The following is a 27,067-nucleotide window of genomic DNA, read 5'->3' as shown; positions in this document are numbered from 1 at the left end:
ACGTGCATTTTAAGCTACTCAGGGCTTCCCCAACACACATTGACTCCAGTACAGCAGTGATGAGCAGTCAGGCCTGGAGAGCACAAATACCAATAAATACAGAGGTCTGGGGATCTGAACTCCAGCTTAAAAACCAGTCCAAACAGTTTGTTTCCCTCAAGTGGGAACTGCCCACAGAAGAGTGTTGCAAGCACAAAAGGAGGCCAGGTTCTACAGGGAATAGAGATGAGGCTTTCTATCTGCTAAATCCCCTCCCAGCAAACGACCCTTTCCTGTTTAAATGTTTATAAATGTCAATAGCAACAAGTTTAGTTAGCGAACCTTTACTGGAACTTAAATGGGAACCGAAGCAGAACTGTGCAGGGGTAACCACAGTTGATCTCGACTGAAACTGTGTTTGTTTCCTTTGTGCAAGAGTCTCCATTGCTTTATCAAATCCCAACACCTACAAGCACCAACCAACAAGTCCGAAGCCACAAATGCAAGGACCCAGCCAGCTGAATGCAAACTGAAATAATGTTTGAACAGGTTTTTGTTTCGTTTTGTTTGGTTGTGTTTTTTTTTCCTCAAGCCTGTGCTGCCTCACTTCTTTGTAACAATCAAACAGGAACTGTTTACCATATGAAAGCAAATATTATTTCTGTTGTTCTGGCTATCTGGACATCTGATAACCTCAGGTAACCCAGAGAGGCCCCAACAATAACAGCTCAGCTCAAAAGCCAAAGGGCAGATACCTTTGAAGTGAGATACAACACAGAAGCGGTAGCAGACCTTGAAGTTCGGTGTGATGGAAAGAACCTGAACTCTTCAGAGTATCTTTCATTCTTCCTTGTAACCCTCTTGATGGCAGAACACGCACATTTGATGAGCAATGGTGCTAAATGACAGAAAACTTCAGGGCAAAATGCTCTTCCCAACCAAGCCCTCCTCTAAGGAAAAAGCCAAGGCCACCAGCAGCTCCGTCCATTGGGCTTCAGGGCTCTGCAGATTATTTTTATCAGGTTCTCAATTAGCTTGCAGAGAGGCTAGAAGCTGTTAATGTTTTGTAAACTAATTAAATTCCATTTTTAAAAATAATTCTCTGCTAAATACGCATGACAGAGAATCTGTGTCAGGGAAAACAGTGGCTGTCTCTAGTAAGAGGATCCTTTGATTCTTTAGCATCCAGGCTGAGCAGGTATAGACATTTTACAATATCCATACATTAAGACTACTGCTCATGGACCTGTTCAAACTGCCGCTTGGAGAAACGGTGCTCTTTTGTGCAGTTTTTGTGTCTCACCAGTAAGGAGGTGCATAAACATGTATAAAAGGCTTCTACAGGGGTGTAAAAGCTGTTATACATTACATGTTTTCAAAGCTGGTCTAGGGACAAAGATTTGTCATTCGCCTTTAAATCAAAGATTAATAGTAACTATGCACCCAAGAATTGTAGCAGTAAGAGCCTATTTGCCACTGGTATTTTGTATTTTATTGCTGCAGACAACGGCTTCAATCTGTGGTCAAGAGACCTCTAAATTCCTTGACTAATATTAGAGCTTCATTTCAAGGAACTGTCAAGATCCAACTGTGTTCACCTGAAAAATTCTAGGAGTCCACAAACCAAAAAAAAGTGAAGTCATAAACCACACTTCAGATTATAAATTGGCTGGCATTTCTGCAACTGGCAGAGGCAACGACGTCGCCTTTTTTTTGTTAGTGAAAGGACAGAAAATTCTTGAGTTTTTTGTTTTTCATAGAGATAAAACCATGGATTGCTGCTGGTTTTCCTCTTGGATTCATTACAGATTTATTTATGGCAGGGCTTTCCACCTTTATCTGCAAATGTCACAACTCAGTATATATTTTCTTGGTTTAATAACTCCGGTAGATATAGCACATGTTCTGCCTCTGCCCCTCTCTGAAAATAAACAAAACTAATCACGTCTAAAAAAACTAGTTTATATCTCACTGTTCATAGCAAATAGAAAGAGCTAGGCACACATAACCCAATTTTCACCTGTTTCTGCTTACTGCATATACACTAACTCAATTTAGATTGATCAGCTAACGTTTGCAGCCTGACCGCAGCGGCACAAGGGTGCTACAACCATTCAGCTTCTTTTGGAAAAAGACAAAGATGAAATGTTTTTCGTGCTCCTTTTTAATTTTATTTTAGCTCTTTGTTTATCTCCTCACTTCAAAGCCCTTCCAACATGAGGCACCGTTTCAGTGTGACAACTTCGCAAAATTAAAATAGAAAAACCGTGCCAGCATCAATCTGCTTTACACTGGAAAGCACGATGGCCTTGAGACAGAAATGACGACTTATGAGAGCGGGCTATAATGAACCAAGAAGTGCTAGCTGCAGAAAGAAAAATATATTCGATTAGAGGCTGAGCGCTCTTGACACGATCTCGTTTTCTCAACAGGTGCCTCCTGTTCCCCAGTCAAATCTAAATCCAAAAGGAAGGCAAAATTCCCCAGCTCCAAAAAGGCCAAATCCCGCGGCAGAGCACAAGCGCGTTACTAAATGTGGTCCTACTTAAGAGGGAGGTTGGAGAGGGTTAAGACTCTGATCCCAACAGGATCAGTAAAAATCAGTGTAGGTGCTGAGTTAGCTGAGCCTTTCTCAAATTCCAGTGTTGCTGGAAAATAATTTTGACTCTCCAGTGAGCTGCATTCTCAGACATTACCTGTGAACTGCAATTTCTCTAGTTCTGTTGTTTTCACAGCAATGGATCAGAGGCACAATCTCAATTCTCTTCAAATACATTGACAGCAAAAGTCGCCACATGAACATCAATGCTATATATGCCAATAAGTGGATAGCATTATTTTATATTGCTTTCCTGCTAAAAAGAGCTTCTGGTAGGCTCAAAGCAGAGACATTTTTCTATCTTCTGCTTAAAGAAAAAAAAGGTTGGTTGGTTGGTTGTGGTTTTGGTTTGGGGTTTGTTGGTTGGTTGGTTGGGTTTTGGTTATTTTTTTGGGGGGCTTGTGTGTGGTGTTTGTTTGGTTCTTGTTTGTTGGGTTTTTTTATTTCCTCCTTTAAGAGATGGTGAAGCTGTAAACTCGCTTTCCACCTTTTATTTGTACCATTTTACTTAATACACATTTATCAAAAGCCTAGATTGATTCTTTCAACTACTTTAAAGGCAAAATAAGCAAGTTATAAATTGCACATATCAAAGAGTGTTTTCTCATTTGATTTTTTCAGTGCAAACTAAACAGAATTGCCAAATAGCCATAAACATGCATATTTCGTTGTTACAGAATGAAATACTAGCAGCAGTGGAACAGAAAGACCTGAAGTAATCTTACTAATTAGATAAAAAAGAAGTATTTCTGTGGTAGTCATCACCATCACCATATGAGCATATAATAATATGTAATGACTTCTAAATACTGTACCATTTTAATAAAAAAATAAATCACTACAAACCTATAATCTGCATGTTAGACCTATGCTTAATAGGTAACCAGCATCAGACACTATATAAAAGTAATTTTAAGAGAACTAACATCAATAATTTGATGTTTTATACACTTGCATAGTATTATAAATACATAATTGGTAGCAGATTAATTTCCCAACAGTGTTATAATCCGCTGGCATAGTGCCATACTTTAAAAAAATTACTTTTATTTACGACTGCATGCATCTGGTTCTAATGAACTAACTTTACCTGGTAATATCAGTGTTTGTATGATTGATGACATTAACACAATAGCATCATCAATGTGCCTGTCAAAACAGCCATTTGAAAGCGACAACTACACACAAACTAGACATTGAAAGGTAAAAAGGCAGAAAAATCACAGCCGGGCATTAAGCGATCATTTGGTTCAGTGTTTTGTAAACCCAGGGATGGCTTTGTCATTAACATGGTAATAATCCCTAACATAAAAGTAGTTCTGCTGTTGACAATTTCTTGCTATGTTCTATGGGGCTTTAAAGAGAAAAACACACTGGAGATTCTCTTTTGTGTATTAACTACACTATCAATTTGACCATAACACAGTATCCATCTGTGAGCATCCTGGCTGGCAACGTTTGGATCTATCTATGAAAAGTCATCCAGACAATTTCCCTTATTGTCTCCACATGCCAGGATGGAATGTTTTCTCATGCTTAACAACAAGAAACAGCCGGAAGACTGAAGCAGAACAGACTTCTTTCACCCCAAGAGTTAATTCTGCTGGTTACAAATATACAGAGTAATTTCTGAATAATAAAAATATTGTATAAACATTTTCTAGCCCATTCTGACTCTCTCTATTCCCTCAAGCCCCCCTGGTAGGAACTCGAGTAGGACTTGTAATGTGAGCCTAATATAGACTTGCACTTTTTCCACAAGGAGCAACTTTGGGATTTTAGCTGTTCTTAACACCTTACAGCAGATCACTTCAGTGACCAACATTTTCAGGATATCTTCTGTAGAATATTCTTCTCTCCAATATACAACATCACCCAGCTCACTCTTGTCAAATGGAAATCTGAGAGCACCCACTGCAGCACGTACCACGCATGAAGGAGATGTGGGTGCATTGATGAGTTTAGCGTACTTTAACCACACTGGTTTGGCAGCTGATCTCTGTGCCGCAGAATTTGCACCAAGACACTAATTCTTTGGCTAAAAAGAATATCAGTACAGGAACTTCTGAAAGCCAAACATATTTTTCACTAAGAACTGCAGCATTTCACAGTATTCATGTGTTTATTTTTAAGATGAAACATCCATACTTTGGCTATGCCTTTTGAAACCAAATTGAAGGGGGAATATATATCTTTCTTCCTGCTGATAAATAGATTTTTTTCTTCTTTGTGACTTAAAATCCATTTAATCTGTGGAGCTTTTTTGTTCCCTGGCCTCTCCTCCTTTTAACACGCTTGCAGCTTCTCACAGAAGTGTTTTATAAAATCCACCATGGAATTTGCCTCTTCTGCATCAGAAATAGAATTCATTTGGGCTTCTATGGAAAGTGTCAAAAGATGAGATGATGAAGAATCACTGGCCCTTGCTCAGTAGTGCTCCTTGCAGAACTTCCGTTACCCCAAAACAATGGATTTCTGTTTGATTCTCTTTCTGCTGCTCGAAGGACAGAAAGATTTAGGCAGATTATGAAAGAAAGGGAGGTGTGGAAGTGAACTCCACATTTGAGGAGACTTCATCATATTCCTTAGAGTGACATGAGGGTATTTTAAAGCACAAGCCACTACTAAACTTGATTGTCAAGAAAAAAATCTTACGGATTCTCTTTTTTATGATGCTGCTTGGGATGTGTAAAACTTTGAATTGGCAAATAGGCTTCTTTAGGATCTGAAATAAGTCATCAGAAAATTGTGCCAGATCAGACCACAGGTATGTTCATCTCGGGCTGTTCAGGACCGGAATGTCTGGTAATTATCACAAACAAGTAATTATTGTCCCTCACAGTACAGAGGAATAGTGACAACACCTTGCTCTTGCATCCACTCCATTATTCTAGAATCTAGTCACTTCTTTTTTAACAGAAGGTTTATTTATTTACTAAATTGTTTATTTATTAGGTTTTATTTATTTAAATTTATTTCAAAAGAGTTCTACTGTCCAGGTTATGACAAGAGGTTGTATTAGACTTGCAGGCCAGAAGAAACCATTGCAATTACGGATAAAAATGAAAGCTGAGATGTTCATTCAAACTCCTGAATCTCACAGGATCACCCTTACCATTTTAGTCTATATTCACAGTGGTCTCAGTCTATTATTCCCAACCCCAACAGGTCAAACACCCGCAACACCAAAAGCACACAGGACACAGAAGCACTAAAATATTCCTCCCTTCATTCCAGTTGTCATTGTAAGAAACTGCTTGATATGTATGGAGTATAAATCAGGACCTGCTGCCATAATAAAAAACCCAAAGCCACCAACACCACCACACAAATGTGCACGTTTCAAAGAGCACTATGTTATTACCACAACTTGAAAACCTGTAAATGCAGATTAGCTAAGACATCAACTACACAGGACAATAACAAATCCCCAGATACAGTCTCCCCAATGGGATGGGTAATTTAGTGTCCAAGAGGTCTCTCCTTTAAAAGGAGGCAAAGGAAGGAGGCAAAGGAAGAAAAAAAGAAAAAAATAAAGGAAAAATAAAGGAATATATATATATATATATATATATATATATATATATATATATATTTGCACCTCCTTTGAGTGCGAATAACTATCAATCCTGAAAGAGAAACAAAGCCACCCATCTCACTGTCAGAGACAGAGAAGCATTAACCAGAACACGAGCAGAGTCTCGCACACCAGTGCAGTGCAAGAGGGTGTATTAAAAACCCCAAATTACATTTTTTTCCTAATATCACAGCAACATTTGGGTCTAAGTAGGTATCAAAGATCTCTGCCACGATTCCCAGTTATCCACTGGATTGCTATGATCATGGAAAATGTTATTTATTTAGTAGTAGGCACTTTAGTAAGACACTGACTGAGAACCTATTTTATTTTAGCTAAATGTTTCTAGATCTTGACAGTAAACGATATGCATGAGCCATGTTGACTGTCATTTTCCACTTTTAATTTGACTGTCAGACATACAAGTAACTTGCTAATATATCATTCCAATTTCAGCAGCACGAGCCCGTTGCGTAAGCTGCCTGCTAAAAGCTGCTCCAGATGGAATGACAGTATTTTGTAGGACCCCAAAGATGCAGCTACAGAAACGAATATGTGTCAACAGCATTGAAAGCGTGACTCCTTTTTATTGTCAGCAGTTCTCATTTGCACCCTATAATTTTTCCACATTCTTTATAAGATAGGCCACATGGGAATAAGAAAGGCTCTCAGCCATCTTCCATCACCTCCAGTCACATCGACCTGACTACACAAGGCAGAGGACAAAGGAGGAAGGTTTATTAAATGATCGGGTATCTTCAAAATGACAGACAGAGCCAAAACTTGATTTTAAAAAGGAAACAAAACCCAGGCCCCTACTAACATAAGTTCCAGAACGATGGAGGACTCTGATGGTTTTCGTAACAGGTACTTTCATTAATAGCCAAGTAAGAAGCCTTCACTCCTCTCACTGGAAACAGCCTTTAGAAAGCAACACATTAACAATGAATAACTTATTTTACTGATTGTACCATTTGTACTGACGATTTATATATCAGCATCACAGGAAGTTCATTATTAGTTCTTATTAAAATTAATCACAGAAAGTCTGCTTATCCTTCTCAAATAAACACAGGTAAATCACACCCACAGCTCACCTCAACCAATACGGGTAAAACAATACAGGTTTCTGAAATGCAGGTTGTGCGCAGAACATAAAGACAACTTTAATCCCACAAACACGCACCTCTCTGAACCTTCGAAAGAGGAAATTACCACAGGGCACTTCTGTTCTTTTTCTGATGATCGATTCAGTATTCTCAAGTATTACAAATATTTCTTAGGTTTTCCCCTACAATATAATTTCTTTTTGATGCAGAATGCCACAGTATAAGGAAGGGGGCAGGGAATAAAGCAGTGGAGGGTTGAAAAACAACAGAAAGAACGGAGAAGGAATGCTTTTTGTTAATTTGACAGCCCTCAGGTAGCGCAGAGCTGGATTTCTCGAAGGTTTGTGACGGTGTAAGAGTGCCACACAGCTCTGGTTCCTGCAGCGCCGCGCACCAGCCACTTCAGAACTAACTCGCTGCAGATGTCCCTATGATCATCTAATCAGACATCAAAAGCAACACACTGACAAGCTCCCGTGCTGATTAGGAGTGTTCTATATATGTTCCACAGCGTAAACAGACGCGCAGTAGTTGCTTTAAAAACTGATTCACCCACATCAGGATTCCCTTTTAAAAAACTGTTTGGAACTCCCCGGCGGAATGACAGAAAATTCTTTTAAATCTCCCAAGTTCTTCTGTGCAGTTCCACACCGCTGTATTTCAAGAGCGGGAGTTAAATTATTAATAGGAAAACTTTTACCAGAAACAAGTAAATGCATGCCAGAATTTAAAAACCTTGCTATTCTGAATGACAGCCTGAGATGACACCACCTAAGGGACGCGGTCCTGCCTCCATCCCACAACACGCACTGTAATAAGTAAGGTGTGTTTCCATCTCTACTTTATTTGTTGTCTAATTATTATAGATTAATAAGCACTGGGTGTAAAGCATTACAAGTGCACCATACTGCCAGCACTGAAGGATTACTGCATTGCTCCCACTCTCTGGTTTCCTTCTCATTGCCCACCTCCTGGAATCACATCAACTATGGGAGAATTTCAAATTGAAATTCCAATACACACAAAGGGACCAGAGATTAAAACTACCTGACCTAATCAGGGTGAGTAAATGCACTGGATAAAAGTTTTCCCTTCTAAAATCAGACAGACAATACAACTCTTGTGGTAGCACAGTCTATTAGCTCGAACCTTAGCAGAAACCCACCACATCAACCCACATAACAGACACTACAGCATTATTCCATCGCTGGGCCACAAAAGACCTTGTCTGCCTTGCTCTTCTTTTAAAAAGCCTCATTAGATGAAGTAATATTTCTATCATAAAATACCCACACACTTTCAAAGCACTACTGGTATCTTTATCTCAAAGCCAAGCTCCGATTGTAGCATACCTTTATGTTTACGTATATACACAAAATAGCATGTAAAAGCAACAAATCATGGAGCTGCATCCTCATACATGCTCATATTATGCTAATCTGCAGACACTTAATCAGGAAGGCTAATACATTACAAACACAATTAATGGCCAGAAGAACCAGAGGAGGTTTTGACCCTTTTTAACGAGGTCTTGAAACATAAAAGTGTTCTGATTATATATGAACCTCATCCAAAATTGCAAATTATATGTCCACACTGCATAAAATACAGCCAATTTCAAGTCACTTCTAGGTAAAAACTGCACTGAGCCACTGGAGCAGCTCTTCAATTGATCCCGCATCTCATTGTATCTTTAAATATGGATAAATGCAATTTAATCAGCCATTCCCATTGATTAACTCCAAGCTTACTTAAGTATTTATCGAGGAAACACGCAACTATAAAAGAACAGAAAGTCACGCAGAACATAGTATCCCCATAAGAATCGACAAGTTAACAACCCAGCCAAAAACCAGCTGGACCAGCACTTGCCTATTGCCATTGCATAGAAGAGCTTAACAGTTGCCTTCATAAATTAACCAATTCACTAACAAATACTTTTTCTTCAATAACAAATTCAGAGGTTTGATAGCCCTGTTTTTCCCCGATTAGAGTCTCTACATTCTTCAGTGGCAGCTATCACAATAAGGAAGGAGAGGTTTGGATGAAAAAAGAAACTCAAATTCTGTGCCATCTGTTAAATGACTTCCACTCTGAGAGAACAGATGCTGGACTTCACTATCAGTTTTTGATTGATCTAGAAGTATTTTGTTAATTGGGGCTAAAACAACAGCTAAGACAAAATAAGTGTTAGAGAAAACATGAAGAATTTGAGTTATTCTTTCTCAAACTACCTGGTCAGTCAAAAAAGATTTTGTAATTTTGGAAATCATCATATGGCGTGAAAAAAATAATCTTCTTTTGAATGAATTGGACATCTAAAAAACAATGTATGCTCTGCTTAGATTCTATAAATACTATGAATGGCTCAAATGCTTCACCAGGTTCATCCAGCTCACCTGAACTAGATAGTAATTTTCTTATATAAACTTATTGCGTGTTTGCTGTTTTATTTTATGCATTACTTATCAAACATCTGTCCTGCACTCTCCTAGCGAGAAATCACTGCTATCTTCAGAGTTCCATATAGTAATCATATCACAAAAATCTGATCAACTACTGGTATATCAGTACACGGCGTACAACACAGCATACAGTGTAATTACAAGTATTTCTACGTAGAATCAAACCACCAGTTCTACACGTGCCAAACAGCAAAATGCCAGAAGTGCCAAAACAATTAAGCTAATTATGGAAGTCAAATTCAATTACAAAATGGTTACTAAGATAATTGTGGCATAAATACAGATACCTAATTACTACTACATGCACTGGCAATTGTTTCATCTACCAAAAGCCCTTTTATTTCTAACTGGCATTCGACTGCGAGGACGCAGTTCAATGTGAAAAAAATACGTGTTTGTGGCAAAGAAAATGCAGTATTAAATGTAAACTTTCAGCAGCAATATAGAGAACAAATGAATTCTCTCTTTACTGCTTTAACACTTGCATGAAAGAGCACAGCTATATTCAAAACGCAGCATTCAGTTGTTTGTGCCATGTTTTCTCATTTGTCAGGTATCGATTCTTCCCCGTGTTTTAAAACACTCTGTACATAATTTTACCTGTTATTTAAGCTTTCTATGCTTCCCAAAACATTATGCCAAAGCATATTTCAGTGTGATTGACGATGAGGTTTAGAAATGGTACTGTTGCAGAAATAAGAGCTGGTGTAATGCATTTTGCTCTAACAGATTTTCACTTTAACAATAACAACTTTCAACCTTCTGGGCCTTTTTCCCCTCACTCACAGGACATCTTAAAAAACTTTGAGAACCTTCTCCACTGCTGTTATCTGCCCAGCTTTGACTATTATCCCTAGAGCTGACAGAGGGATGCTCTGTATTTCTGACATAGAGAACTCCTCTAGGCCTAGAGGATTTATGTGTACTGATGCAAGCCAGTGAGGCATGGTGAGGTTTAGCCTCCAAATATAACTGCAGTCCTCATATGATGACATAAAATGCCCTTGTCACTACCAACATTATATTAAAGAACAACAACCACCACCACCACCTATATTTCTCTCCTTGATGGTCAAAAATAAAGCATTCAAAACATGCAACAAATTTCAATGATTTTTCCACTTTTTTTTTTCCAGTTTTCATGGCTATAAAATACTAGAGGTTAGCACTGTATACTGACTTACTCACTTTACACATTTATCAGCTTTGCCTAGAGGGTAAGATCCGCACTGTTAACCAAGAATTCTTTGTGTTTTCACTTATCAGACTAAGTCAGTATTTCATTAACATACAAGCGCTTGCAGCAAGCATCAAGAAAAACCTCTCAGCTCAAACAGGTCTGACAAATGACACAGGACTTAGACAAAGTTCAGCCTCTGTAACACCATAATGCACTTGGAGGTTCACTAGCGCTTTTAAAATTGCACCGCTTAGCAAATAACACAAGACATTACAAAATAAGATACACACCACATATTTAGATGCACACACATCTGGCCATGCAAAGAGAAACAATTAACAGCCAAGAGTGTTGGCCTTCAGGATTAGAGAGATATGACTGAGACCCATAAAAGATTGTTCATATGCAAGTCATCTTTCTATTTACTTACCTCAATTGGGTGAAATTAGCTGGAAGTATAGTCTGAAATACAACATCTTCAGCTGAAAATGTTCCCATCTCCAGCATGTGTTGCTGAGCCCCAGTTCTTTCTTCTTGCTCCCTATTGTGCCACATTGTGAATCTTGCTATAGTCTAGTTGTGATCTAGGCTCAAACGTCCCGCTCAAGCCAAACTAAACGGCTGGGGCTTCTGAGTGGGTTTTGTTTGTTTGTTTTGAAGCAAAACAGTGATAGATTGGTTTATACAACTGGGGACAGGCAGTGAACTGCACCACTGTGCAGCAAAGCTGAAGGGGAAAAGGCATAAACTTCACAAGCAAAGGAAAGCAGGTGCAACTGCATCATCATGTAAGCCAGTGTTTGTTCATTTGTTGCTTGATATATTTATACATCTTAGCTGTCATTCAGAGATCCTAAAGAATTTTCTCTCTTCATTAGCAATATAGGAACACCTTCCCCATACACAAACACAAAGCCTTAAAATCACAAAGTACGACACATAGTCCAAGCATGACCAAATCAGCATCACTTTCAGAAGACTGAAGACAGCCTGCAATAACAGGATGATTAAGAGTTACTGCATCCTCACTAATTGTGTCTTTGTACTAATATTTAGTAATAACTATGTTGAAAACAAATTCATCCTCAAAAGGAAAGAGTCAGGTTGTAAAACAGAAAAGTGAGAGAAAGATCATACGGGATAGGAGCACGGTGCCAAAGGAAGACACAAATGCCACCAAAAAAAGAAAGAGAGAAATGAAAAAGGGTGTGAGACCAATGAAGTATATTAAAGGGGATGTACATTTTTTTCCACTAAGCAATGGTAAACTGGACAATATTGAACAAATGAACAATTGCTAAAAGTTCAGTTCATATTCCAGAAACACTGTTAACTAACTGTACCACCTAAAATTACCATTTTGTCCAGAGGAAATTCTCTCCTTTACCGAAAATCAGTATGATGCACTTCATTTTAGATCCAAATTCATATATAGCTTATAAAACTGCTATATACCAACAGCTTTTGCCCTTAAGAAAAAGGTGAGTTAGATGACACCTACTGCCACAACATGCTTGAGGCTGTGGTCGCTGAGCTGGGAAGTACTGGGGTGGAAGTCCGCAGGTGGGCCCAAAGCTGGATCGCTGCTCCTTCGTACCAGGAGTGGTGTGCCTAAGAGATAAAATAAAGAGCAATGCTTCAACGGTGCTACGAGAACACAAGGTAAAGCTTTGTGTGATTTAACCAAGACAGATGTACAGCACTTAAATGTAAGTTTATCTGTGGTAATATCCACCTGGGAAATTACTAGACTTGGTAAGACAGTGTCATTTAGTATTTACTAAGCTAAAGAAATGAGAATATTTTAAGCTCAGTGATGCAAACTTTAACCATGAGCTGCTAAATCAGGTGAAAACTGCTGACAAAAAGAAGAAAAAGGCACCTCCTTGGAAAAACAAATGAGTAGTTGCGGATAGCTGTGAGCACTTGTACCATCAAGTTCTGACAGGGAAATCATACCCTTGATCTAAGGAATGACTGTGAAGACAGGAAGAAGTAGACTGCTGTTGTTAGTTCCTACAACTGGTAGTGGTTAGTTACCTCCACCAGAACACGGCCGTTCACGCCACACGAGCAGCTCTCGTGCTGTTTGCACCAACCCGGGACCTCACCATCTCATCTTCAACTGCTCCTTATTTCTCCCGGTGAACATCCAAAAGCCATCCTGAGCAACTGCGTGCCTCTCCCATACCAATTAGATAAGCCCACATTTAACCTCTGTCGAAGGTGACTTTGAATACAATGGCGTGACCATACCTATACGGTCATATATATTTTATTTCCATAAGCTCATAAAATGCAATAATCCATCACCGCTACTGTGCTGTCTCAACCTGAGGCATGTAAATGACAGATTAGGCACAGGGGTTTGGGTACAGAGGCAGCTGAAGGATAAATAGATAACTCCCTACATTAACTTCATTTAGTATCTAAAATGCTTTGGGCTGGCCTAAATAAGGACTATAACCCAAAGACCAGTCAGGAGCTTCTAGTAACAGTTGACCAGTGAGCAGAATATACAGGTGCTGTAGAACCTCCCTGCAAAACTTCTAGGTGGGGTGAGAGGGAAAATATCTTCAGTAATGTAAGAAAGGCATTTCTTACATAATCCAAAATGAAATAAAAATTAGGGGTTTTTTTCCCCCAAGTCTTTCCAAAACAATTTATCCATATGCAAAAAAAAGAGATGAGAACATTGGTCTAAGACAACAATTTTTCAAACGTTGCAAGTAAGTGAAAACAAGATTATAACTTTCAGTTATAATATTAATTATAGTGGTTGGGACTGATGGCAGCCATAATTACTAGATCTATAATAGAAGTTTGAACATGCAACAGTTTCCTCATTAGAGAGATGCTAACAAAGCTGGGGTGACTGTACCACATTCGCTCTCAGCACAACTTTGTAATTACAGCTGAAATAAATACCAGCACCTGATGCAGGAACAACCACGGAGAATCTAATGCTCTTACCCTTCCCCATGCTGAGCAACAGTCTTTAGATGTGCGTAATCCTTTCTATCTCCACTTATGCAGGAAATCAATAAGCAAAAGACTTAAATTCGTGTCCTGGTATTGAGGGAATGCTTAAAAAATAAAAAGGTAAATATTGTTTTTTGTTCCAAGTGATTATCATCTTGATATCAAGAGCTACACATGTTTTTACAAGGAGATTCTAAAGAAGGGATTGATCACCAAATTTAGCAGTTTTGTTTGATTTTTCCAGAGGTGTCAGTAGGTCAAAATGAACCACATCTCTTTGCCCAAATATTCCTGTTCTTCACATGGTGCTGAAGAGACAATGTTTCCCTCTAAGCACAATTAGTTAGAAGGTATATAAAAGCTAAAGCGAAGAAGTGTTGGATTTTTAAGTTATTCCCTGTAAGATTCATTAAAATTTTTTTTTCCATGTATGACCAAAGTGTTTCTGGATGCCCTGTATCCAATTTTCAGTCTCTCTTCAATCCAACAATTCGAAAACAGATGCTGAGACACTTTTATATGATTCAGCATGATTCAGTCTCCAACTCCTTTTGACATAAAAACGAGCAGTACAGAGAAATGCTCTTGCTAAACTACCAGAAAGCCCTTTGCACTGGTACATTTTTGTAGCTTCCACATCTCAACGAGCCATACTCCAAATTAAAATTCAAACATACTCTTCAAGGTCATCATCCCAGCCCCTTTTCTCATTTTGTCTGGACTGCTGCAAGGTGCTGTTTTTACCACGTCCCATCCCTGCCCTCGATTTTGAAAACCACCTTTCAGTCGCTTCCTGCCTCTGTTTCCAGAGAAACTGGAGCAAAATGACATTATCCCATTCTCAGTTTACAGCTGTCTAAACTTTGAAACCAAAGTTTGCAGGAGGAGCAGGATTATGGAGAATCCCACTTTCCAATTTGGGAAGATGGCTGGGCAGTTATTTGCTTGCTTTTATTCCTGCAAGTTTTTGCTTATTGCCTTGAGGCTCTGAAATTTATGGTGCTCGTCCAGAATGCTTCTCTACTCATCTGTACTTTTTAAACATTGTCAACAATGTTTTCTCTCTTCTCCCTATTTGTTCTAAGTTTTAGGACCCTATAGAACATTTTCTTATTGACAAGAAAAGCTGAGCCTATTTCCTTAATTTTTTAAAATATGTGTACTGACATATATCACAAATTGTGACATCCCTGTGAACCAAGTAAGCTGAAATCTATCCAAAACAGTCCCTGTGGCCCTTGTTCTTTCACACGTATACACCACAAAGACACTGGAGTGTGAAAATCACCTTTTATTAGACAAAAGAAAACGGAACCAAAACGCCCTCTCTAAATGGGGAAAACAAATGGCAAGCAGGAAGATGAGATTAAAGGCTTGAGAAGAAGTGGCACTCAACCCAGAGCCCTTACACATACATACCTTGAGTTTGTTCACCACCTTTCTTAGGCATGGAGAAAATGTACTGAAAGACCATCACCAATGCCATTTATTGCAGACATACTATAGACAATTATACATGTTAACCTAAGAGATTCTGCCACCTGCTTGCTTCTGCCATGAAACAGAATGTTGCCTTTTTCCTTATGACTTTCCTTTTGTTGTGCTATTTCCACGCTATTCTACTCATGGTCTTGCACTGTGGTTAACATTTGAAATAACCCAGTGTAAGCTCAAACACTAAATTCATTTTGTCCCTGAATAAGACACAGAAAAACTCTTCAGGATGCCAAGGTGATCATAAAAACATGTTATTTAGAAGCACTACTGTTTCGTACAAGAATAGCACTTCGTATTTTAAACTCAGTTTAAAAAACTAGTTAAACTCATCAGTAACTTACAGGCAACAACAATTCAAACACATGCCTAAAACTAGGGTTTTTTTTTCTCACGATGACAATACTTTGGATGTGTTTCCCCTCTTTCCAAAATGCACAGCGTACCTTCTGCTATGGTACCATAGCATCTCCTAAACACACATGGATGTCTCAGTCTTATTCGCAATAAATACTCTTTGACAAAGCCGGTGAGAAAAAACTTTGGAGTCCTTGAAGTAAACTCTGTATTTTTTAGTCTCAAGCCAGGTAGACTAAGCTTTTCCTTTTGCTAGAGCCACCCTCAAAAATTACTGTCTACAGATTCATGGTTAACAGTGTATTTTCCCGGAGCTCTTATGTTTTGGCAATATCTTTTTTAACTGCAAATATGGTTGAAACAAGCATATGGTAGAAACACACTTAGATTTAAATTGGTTACATTAGAAAAAGAGAAAAACAAAAAAAGGAGAGAGAAGTTCTGTTGTTTGTGCACAATTAAAAACTGAAAACATGCACCAACACAATGGCAAAAGAAATGTCTCTGCATTTTCTTATTTTGTGCGGTGGGGGGGGTTGTAGTTTGGTTGTGTTTTTGTGTGGGTTGGGGCTTTTTTGTTGTTTGTTCGGTTGGTTTGGGGTTTGTTTGGTAGAGGATTTTTGGTTTTGTTGGGGGGTGTTTTGGTGTTGTGTTTGTTTATTTGGTTTTGTTTGTTTTTAATATAGAAACTTCACCAAAGAGCCATACCCAGCCATTAACACTTACCCTGAACAGGACTGCACTCTGCTTCACTTCACTTCAGCCCTTTGGCGGACAACTCATCATGTAAGGTTAAGGAGGGGGCTGACTAACAAGAAGTGATGGGTTTAAGGACTTTGTGGAACATCAGATAAGTAACAAAAGGTTTGGAGTTGAGGATACAAATGTGGTCGGGGAACTCTGTGGCTCCAGATGTCCCTCTTGGAGTCCCCCTGAACTCTTCAGGGCATCTCAGCTCTGAGTTCTGGCATCAAATCCTATGCCTAAATTTAGACAGCTGTGTATTGCTCAGGGTGATCATTATCACACAAAACCCCCAATTATTCCAGACCTTCCTTCATTTTGCTCAGGAAAGCACAATTCACCTCCAGGCTGAAATCCTTTGATTCTTTGGGATTTAGGTTACAGGTTGCTGTTACAGGACCAAACCAGAGTTTATCACCCACGAGCATTTTTGGTAGGCTGTGCAATCTATAATGCAGTCAGATTATGTAGTAAAAACTGATTTTAGCATTGCTTTGGGTGCAAACACTCTCAGATGACTTTCAGGTAAGCCAATAAATCAAGGAACATAGGAAATGCAAGTATGTGAGTTGGCACTGCATCAGTGACAACCAACGTATTATGAGGTTTGTTTCTTCCACGTAACAGGGAAGAACTATCTTAGAGGAGAAAAAAAAAGATACGCTTGGACAAAGTACTATAAGTAGGTAGAGATTTATAATAAAGCATCTACACAGTTTAAGTAATAATTTTAAATTCTGCTCCTGTATATAAAAACGCTGACTATGATAAGAAAAGAGCTGTCCATCCAGTGTATAACAAACTGTCAGCTGTTAAAGGCCACACCAATGACAATCAGTCTGCTGTGTGCTTCCAAATTACACCTGCCTGGATGGACAGACAACAGATAATTTTCTCACCTGCATGTGCCTCAAAATACTTTTTTAGAGATCCTTGTGAGTAAATCACAACAAAATTTGAAGTCAGAGTTGAAACAAAACTCCGTAAGCACAATATACACATACACACAAATCTGAAATTGCACTTCATGGACAACTCCTGGCTAGAAGATCTCTGAACAGACACAACACAAACACACAAAAAAGACCCCCACAGTCAGAATGACTTTTAAACTGGTCCTGTCGCAAAGCAGTTCAGGCACAGCCTCCAGCTCCCAGCTTCAGATACAGCATTAAAAATCAAAGCAGCTTCCAACATTTTATGGTGGGGTTTTTTTAAGTATAATTTGGGGGAAAAAAATAATGTGTGTTACATTAGAATTTCCCTACACAGATGCATAAAGTTTTTTTTGTTTGAGTTTTGGTTCGATTTTGGCTTTTTAAAATGTAATCTCTTTCAAATGGCATTCAGATGTCAACAGAAACTAAGCTTTAGCTACACTTAAAACACCAGTTGTCTTCGTCATCTAGCTTGCTGTGCACATTACAAAGCATCCATCTTATTAAACAGACTGGGTTTTTTGAGCAGCATGTTATCTGTAGTTATTGAATTTAAATCAATCATTTTAGGCTAATATATCCTATACGATTTAAAAACTAATAGATCTTGAACTTTCACACTTCATTTTTCTTCACAGATTGAAAGGTGAAAATAAGCATTTCTTCTATTTCAATTCCCAGCTCATTTCTCAACTTCAAATGAAACACTTAATGAACTGCACTAGTTGAATAAACTGACACAAAGAAAATATTCTGTGCACCTGCAAAAGAGGCCACGCTGCCAAAAGCTGGTTTAGCACTTCAGCAAACAGCAGTTACAGGTGCTTATGCAGTTGCTTTTCCACTGTCCAACCCTTTAATTTTCTTTAAAACTTTGGCAGCAAAACTGTACAGCTTGAATAGCACTTTGGTAGCATTTTATTGCTAGCAGTAGAACAGTAAAATGCATTTTTAAAATGTTTTTATGGTATTTAAAAGGAGTACCACAAATAACAGCATCAGTATAGATTTGGGTAATGTTTAAATAAAGGGAACTTTTTTGTTTTGACCTTTCCTTAAAAAAAGTCCTATTGGGATTATTTTCTATTCTAATCATGCTAAATTGGTTTTAGTCTTAATTTCCAAAATTTTCTCGCCAATTTAAAAGACTTTAAGACAGTGAAACCTCCTGAACTTGAAATGCGCTGGAGGTTTTCAAGGAACGATAAGAACATGAGAGTAGCTACAATGGGTACACCTCGCCCATTATCAATCACAGAGGCTCATTTGTCCCTTTTTGTGGGAGGGTTAAAAAGAGATGACCAAAACATCCCACAGGATTCATCTTTCTAGTGAACACACTACATAATTCTTTTATTTAATGTCTGCAGTAAACAGACTTCCCTCTAATGAAGCACTGACTTATGAAGAAAGCGGAACATAAATCAACAGCCAGTATGTCTATGGGAAAATTGTGTAGTATATTGAGAGGGAGACGCATCTTTTGCCAGCTATGGTCAGGAGTAGGAGATACACAACTCTCCATTTTACTTGGCTGAGATTCTAGATATTTGCTGCGAGAAACAATCAAAATCTGAAGTGGCACTTCAAAGTAAAGAGACAAAAAATTAACTACCAACTAAGGCTCTTGAAAGGGTAAATTAAATAGAAAGCAATGAGAAAGAAATATATGGCAATGGGCAAACTGACTGAATCATTTAATTGCTATTTGTAACGTCTCTAATGATGACTTTCATAAAGATGGGTTCATCTGTGTACTGAATATGTTCATATGGAAGCAAACAGTTAAGGATCATTAGTGAACAAACATTGCAAAAAATGTGTAAAATGACATTAATTTAGTTTCTTAAGGAAAAAAAGAAAAAGTTATCTACTACCCCAAGATCTTTAGTTGAAGTCGTCGTCTTTAACTTGAACAATTTCAAGCTATCAATCAGCCAAGCTTAGCAGGCTTATTTTCAACCCAAAATACGTATTTTGCCATATTTCCTCAGAGCTAATACAGCACATAATACTGTAGAGATTTACAAACACACATAAACACTCCTTTGTCTTACGTAGCATTAGAGTGCGCTGACAGAGATTGCACTATAGCCTCCCAATACTATATTATATTATACTATAGCCTTTCAAAGCTTTCAGATGCAATACTCAGCTTAGTGAGCTCGTCTTTTTCTTTTTAAGGGATGTTACCCTGAAGCTAGCTATCCCTCATAACAATAAAGAAATACTCACAAAACCAGCAACATCACAAAATTAGTAAAATAGAGAAAAATCTTAGGAAAAACAGTGACATCAAATAAAGCATCTCGAAAAGCAGCACAGGCTTTTCTAATAGAATTTATTCCATCATTCTAAGTCCCATTCACCACCTTCTCTGAGGCAATAAAAGGCTGGAAATAAATATCTCAGCTAGAGAGCTGCTGCAGGAATATGTGTAACTTATCATATTTTCATGCAGATACCCCCCTGCCCCAGATAAGCCATATTAAACCAAGTGCAAAGGGAACAGAGACAAGGGGAATAATGGACGAGAAGCAATCTTGGCGAAAACAGAGGCAGAGGGGCTATTAAAAGGGGGTTCTTTGGTAACCAACTATACACATACTTTTATTACCTACACTAGTATTAAATTCTTGGGTACGGGGAAAAGAAGACTGGCTTGTTTTCGAAAGAGGCGACACAAAGACAGAGAAACACATGGAAATTTAATATATCTTTACAGAAAGCATTACTGTCTTCTTTTGCTGCAATACAAAGATAAACTTTAGCTATGCTGGTGCAAAGCTCATTTCCATGAATCAAGGACAACTAAATAATACCAAGCTTAAGTCATGAGGTCAAAATATAGCAAGCCTGCACTCTGACTGAAATGAAAAGTTATCTTCAAACCTTTAGCTTGCCTGAGAACAGAAATCATTTGTTTTAGAAACGCAAGTAGACTTTAATTGATCATCACAATTCTTTAAAACCAGCTCAAACTGAATGCTGCAGAGGGGAGAAATCTATCAAGTACGATGTCAGTGTCATCCTCACAACACCTATGACAAACAGCACATTTGATATCACCACTATGAGAGCAGCGTTTCATTGCTGAGAAAGAATAAAGTCATATTTGCTTAAGGAAATGAGTGGTATTGCATCAAACCACAGAAAGCAGCACATGCTTCTATAATGCATTTCTTTTGAAACTTAGCAGTTCTAAAATGTTCATCTTCCCTGAATCATACAGATGAGAATTATAATATGCATGTAGAACACTGTGCTGATAAACATCGGAATGCTTAGCCAATAAACTGACATTGCAAGATTAGGATTAACAGGATAGCTTTTTCTTAGGTAAAAGTGTCTTTCTTACTTGGACAAAGCATGCCTGCTGTATATAAGAATTAGCAGCGTTTTATTTATCAAATGAATAGTTTTAGTTCATATATGTTTTCATAACTTTTATAAAAAACCATAATTGTGTGGTTTCCCCTGTATTTAAAAATATGCTGTCGGTACATCCGTGGTATCTCAAAACCAACTTGAAAGAGGACTAACCAAATATATGCTGTTTAAAATGCCCCCGAGCCTGCCGAGAATGCTTCCACTTCAAAGCAGATGAGAAAGAGAAGGAACTCTTTTTGAGCTCTGAACTCACACAGAAACAGACAACATCCATACCCTGGAGGTAACAATTTAAGGCCTATTAAAGCAGAAACTTCCAACAACTCCTGGAAGAAACCTTGCCTTCAATTCCTTGGACTTTAAACTAAGACATGCCAATGGAAGCAGCTCTGCCGACTGACTGAGCACCACAAAGGGCCATTCTAACTAAATAAGTGTTTCGAACAATCCTCTAAAGCACGATTTGAGTTAGAGCAAGCCCCAAACCACAGGAATGTATTCAGCTGAGTATATTCTCTGTCTGAAGCCCCAAAACACATTCAAGGCAATTCCGTAAGAGTGCAAGTAACCTTTCCCAAATGTTCAAGAGACACATGGCCAAAGCACCAACAAATGCAAAACATGAAATCCAAGCTTTCCAGGCCAGTACTGTCCTAGACCTACTAAGGGTTGGAACCTTCCCAGGTAGCAACATCTTCTTTTCAGGAAACAAATGTCCACTGTGAGACACTACATAAAATGTCCAGAACTGAAAGAACTGACTGTTCAAAAGCACTAGTGCCTCAATATAGCTTCAACTTCAACTACCACTGCCATTCATAAGCTTATTTAGGAGCGGGTTTATTAAAAACCTCTAGTCTGAAGTTGCTAAAAATCTAAAAATAGTTTGAAAATATTCTAGGTAATCACATCAATTTACATACAGTCCATTAGTTGCTACCATAAAGTTGTGGTTTACCACTCTACATTGTTAGTTCATTTTTAATAATTGTAACATGTATATACTCAAAAACCCTTGAACTATTAGCCAGAGAACCCCAGACAGGACTATTTGCATGCACTGTTAGTTTCCCTAATATACATAACTCCATCCATCATGGGCTCTTTAAAGATCTTAACACGCTATGCAAGAATGGCATCCACTGCCCCAGCAAAGCGATCTTTGAGGTGAGAGAATGACTGTTCAATCACACATCAGCAACAAAACAGCACTTTGGAACAGGGAATAAGGGCAATCGGTCGAAAAGGTCTGCAGAGGTAAGTCCTTACTCTGCAAAGTCTACTCAGCTACCAGCTCTTGTCAGAGAGAAATTTTAGGACACGCTATACTAAAAAATAACAAAAAAGCCAAAACACACCCCAAACCAATGCCAATAGAAAATAGCGCTAGCTAGTAATTACTCTACCACCTACAGACAAGGATGTACCAATGTTCCATCACTCCAAACACTTGTTAGTTTACTAGTTACTGCATCATAAATACATTCACACATCATTTGCCAGAAAGCCAACATAATACATTTTGCTGCTATGAAGATAAATGATCAACAGTGAGTAGACAATATGTATTCATCTAAATGGCATTGGATTAGAAAGGAAAACCCACCACTTGTGCAGAATACAGGAAATAAGTGTTTCTTAAATGATTTTGATACAGCAGTTTAAAGAAATGTTATGGCATCACAATTTATCCATTCAAAATCATTTTCTCTAAGCTCAGACCAAAGGAGGTGCAAGAACAACACAGACTAGAAATGAAACATAAGAAACTACCAGGTGTTGCTAACTTTGCAGTCCACATTCAGGTGCTGCAAGAGGAGGGGGCAACCCACCTATGTTGTAGACACAGCAGATACTGTGTTCACAAACAGTTAAAAGCTTCCTCCATTTTTCTTAAATTAAACAGAAGAGCCCACAATTTCACCTGAGAACACTAAGTTAGCTGTAAAAGTAGAGACACATTCATTTCAGGGGAAAAAAAAATAGCTGAGTAATTTCCAGAACTTTTTTAAAGAGTTACATACCAAGTGCTATGAAAGTAATTTGAGAGTAAGTAAAATAACGAGCTTTCTTTCTGCCCTAAAATTCTGCCGGTATGTGAAAGCGATGTAAGATACAAGGTACTTTTAGCTTTCAAGCCAAATATAACATTGTTTTTATTGTGGCTCACTTTCAAAGTTGCAGGTGACAAAGGGCAAAATAGGGGTAACTAACCACATAATGGAAAAACTACCGTTTCAGACAGTCAAGCTGATCAGTGTTGTGAAGAGTATCAGACACAAAACACGTAGAAGAAGTAACCATACAATATGAAAAAATATTTCTCCCATCATCAACATCTCTATCTAGCCAGTAAAGGCTTTAAGACCGGGTAAACACATGATTAACTGAACTGGATCAAATACACCATTAATAAAAAAAAAGAAAAAAGTTTGACGGCAGTATCTCAAGTGCCTTTTCCAAAATCAGTGCTGATTCTCTCCTGTTCGGCAACAAGATTTAGTTTCACATACTGATTAAGCATCAAGTTCTAAGTATTCTCTGAGTAGATCACTAAATGAACATTGTTTCTACAGGACCCGTGGATCTGGTTTCATAAGATACAAAACATCCAACAGAAATTAACAAGGAAAATTGTTGCGCAGTCTGACAGTTTATCTAACGCTGCATTCTGCAAAAATGCTCTAAAAGACAAGCACACCACAGTTCTTCAAACACAGCTCTACCATGGAAAGCAACACTTGCTCACTACATATCTATTTCATCACATCCTTGCTCCCAAAGTCAGAATAGCTTTTAAAAATACTATTCTTTATTTCTACTAGCAAGTGTGAGTCAATTCAATAATGAGACAGGGAGCCAGACTACTGTGGTTCATGCATCAATGATATTGACGCAACCAAATTGTCCTTTTATTTCTTCATCTACTTTTCAATTTGCCTCTAGTGGAAATAGGGACATAATTTAAGGTCCGGGGACTTGTACAGGAAACATAAAGGCAAAAAATAAGTCTATAGAACTGTAAGCCATGATGTAAAATCCAGAAATAAATACATTTCAGAGTGCAGACTGAGCTTATAAGACTGACAGGTAGAAAAATCCTTCATTTACCTTGGAAAATAAAGCAAACATTGAAACAAACACATTATGTTCTCTACTTTAGGAAGTAAACATCCATTTAAACTCCAAATATATATTAGTATTGCATTGAATACGAAATCGAACCCTATTTGGCTGCTCTTCTCATGTTATATTTCATCTGCTTTACACTCTATAGTAGAAGGATTTCTTAAATACTACGAAAACTGAACTACCTGGTAGGTTCCTGGTGAGCTCAAGAGCTCCAGCATTTAACTGCTTTACATAAAATCAGGTGAGGCTGAAATATTCTTCCCTCCAACCCTCACCTTAGTTACAACAATGTGCTACACGAACTGCTTTCATCTATTTATTTTTAAATATGACTTGGAAGAGTATGGAGAACAATCTCTGCTTCTGAAACATGCTAAGATGTGTTTACACAGTGTTATTTCAAAAGTGCAACAAATGAAGTGGAAAACCATTTAACCACTGGACCTTTAGCCCCAAACTTTTCCATACCTCATGCTTATCAAAACCACAGCTCAAATACAGACAAGTTACGGCAAGAGTAAGTATTTTTCCAATATATTTAGGTATGAGAAATTCCTGTGTGTCATTAAATACAGAAAAAAGGCTTTTTCCTATATTCTAGATTATACGAAAAATAGAAGTGAGCCATTAACACAGAAATTTGAATATAAACATTCTAATGCAGGTTGAACTTCAGTATTTTCTACATCAGGCACAAAAATGAGCAGAGATTTCTGTGAGAAGTTAAACAGCTTCATCCAGTGAACTTTGTTAGAAATTCTATTTTAGCTTGGTTTTGCTGTCAGCCTTTCACTTTAAAAATGCAATTAAAATAAACAGACAAGTGAACATTCGATTTCTGAAGTCCTAACCAGACTACTCCATGAGAGCAGCAAAACCAGAGGTAGTATTTCTATCCTTACCCACCTGCTCACACTGAAATTTCATTGCACACCATTAGGAGGCTACCAGCAGTACTCAGGAACACAGGGTGAAGTGGATGATGAGCTCTGGGGGAATGTAGAGAAGCCTTTCCTGAGCATTATTCATTTGCTAAATGCTGTCAGTGTATTATTGCTCAGAAGAGGATTCACCTTCAATCTGTTTGTGAAAGCTTCTATGCCTACGTGACAGCTTAGCCTGCTCTCAATCCAAGAAAAGTATTTCAAACTGCTTTGTGTTCAATGTACAAGACTTTAGCTCTTTATAACTGGAAACCAGCATCTGCACTCTTGGCCTTCCAGGTGCGCTGAAACAACACAGGGGACCAGAGGCACTTCCCATAGTACCCTCTGATATAAGAGGGAATTAAGCACAAGCTTCTCCTAATCAGTCTGCTCACCTCCGACAGGCAAACAGACTCTGCTGTGCGAGGCAAAGAGCTGAACTGTCTGCAACCAATACCTCCTCCTTTCTATCTCCCACACTCAAACCAGGGCATGAGCTCAGATAATGAGTTGAAGTATTTGCACACAGCAGTTTGACACTCACTGAACCCACGTTCCTCAACAAAAATGCTGAGGTTTTGTTTAATGACTTTTGTTATTTGAAAATATTTTGCGTAGGTTTCATCTCTTCCACTGTATGAAGATTACAATGGAGGATTATCAGCAATCTACCCACTGAAGGAAAGAAGGAAAAAAGAGACCCCAGCTGTATGGATGAGCATAACATACAGCAAGATACAAGGCAAATCTGCAATGCTCAGTTGCAGTCTTCAGCATCAACTGTTTAAAGAAAAAATAAAATCTACTTTTGTCATTACAGTTGTCTTCACTGAACCTCAAGGCCAACAAGGCAGCACTAAAAAAAATCTCTAAATACATAAAATCAAACTACAGACATACATTGGTTAACAGACATATATTGGTTAAAATAATTTTTAAAAAAGAGCGAGACATACATACCAAGTTTTAGGGCAGAAGGAGTCACTTCGATCTCACCACCAATGGGCTGAAAAGCAGCCAGCTGAGCCGCCACCTCCGTCTCAAAAGAGTCAGGGCTGTTTCTGTCTGTCAAGTTGCCATTGGTGCCATCAGTCTTACGGTGAGTTTCTTCCTCATCATAAACAGCAATCAGCTATCAAAACAAAAAGATAATACACTTTGTAGCTATAAAGTATTCCCAAACTTCATTTTTTTTTAAGGCAAAATTTATTATTCATTGGGCATACAATGTTCAGAACAGCTAACAATAAACACACAGATTCAGGAAAGCACGTAGATTTGTGCTTAAATACATTGATTTCAAATGACTTAAGTATCACTGTCCTGTGTTGAAATGCTTTGCCCATAGTTAGCATGCTACCATCAGTGCTCATTTTACATTGTTGCAAAATACTTAGGGCTGAACACGCTTAAAAACACAGAACAGCATTTAATTCTTGGGGGTGGAGGGTATTAATGTTAATATTAAAAACAAACAAAAAACCAAACACAAATTTAATGCTACTGAATGACACACTACACAAAGGTAACATGCCCATGGAAGCCGTACTGAGCGAGCAGATGCACGTTTCCTTTATAAATACATAATAACTATACATTGCTTCTGCAAACTGTCCCGCAGCCACTGATTCTTCCACAACTTCAGGCACACAGGAAGGTCAAGATAAGCAACAACAGCCTGCAAAGCCTGCTGCCCAAACTCACATTGATGCTGACATGAAAATGATCAAAAGACACCATAAAAATGCATTTTTGTCTCTGCTAACCTGGCCTTTCACAGGGATCTTCTCTTTGGTCCCCACCGCTACAAAGTGATCACAATACAGCTTCATCAACAAGCGATTTGGATATGTGTGGCTGGGTGTAAATTGTGTTACAGTTCCAAGAGAACCAACAGGTGTTGGATGAGATATCTTCATCTTAAGGCGTGCATTGATTTATTTACTTCACTTTTTCTGAACTCCATAGGATTATCTTAAGTTTTACTTTGCTAATGCTGGAAAAAGCGACAACATCCACAACAAGTTAGGCAATGTCAAGATGCGCACAGAAACAGGTTTAAAGGATTGATGTAGTACTTTCTTTCGCTGTGTTATTTTAAGGTATGCATACACACTATACAAAAATGTAAGTACATCATATCTCCTGACACTTTCAAGATGTGGCAAAAATATTATCCTATGATAAGCAGTAGA

General features: G+C 38.2%; 1 protein-coding gene across 1 annotated transcript in view; it reads right to left on the bottom strand.

Annotated features, from left to right (window-relative positions):
* The window catches only part of PARD3B (par-3 family cell polarity regulator beta), a gene marked incomplete at both ends in the record, with an annotated part of 357,354 nt that overhangs the window by 226,935 nt on the left and 103,352 nt on the right, over positions 1-27,067 (bottom strand). Inside the window, 2 exons of the mRNA XM_080346605.1 lie at positions 12,411-12,520; positions 25,833-26,004. Coding sequence (XP_080202731.1) covers positions 12,411-12,520; positions 25,833-26,004 — 282 coding nt within the window. The remainder of the gene's footprint in view (positions 1-12,410; positions 12,521-25,832; positions 26,005-27,067) is intronic.

The sequence above is a fragment of the Nesoenas mayeri genome (genome assembly GCF_963082525.1).
Source record: "Nesoenas mayeri genome assembly, chromosome: 6".
NCBI lineage: Eukaryota > Metazoa > Chordata > Aves > Columbiformes > Columbidae > Nesoenas > Nesoenas mayeri.
The sequence above is the reverse complement of the archived record's forward strand: the minus strand, read 5'-3'. Positions and strand labels throughout refer to the sequence as shown.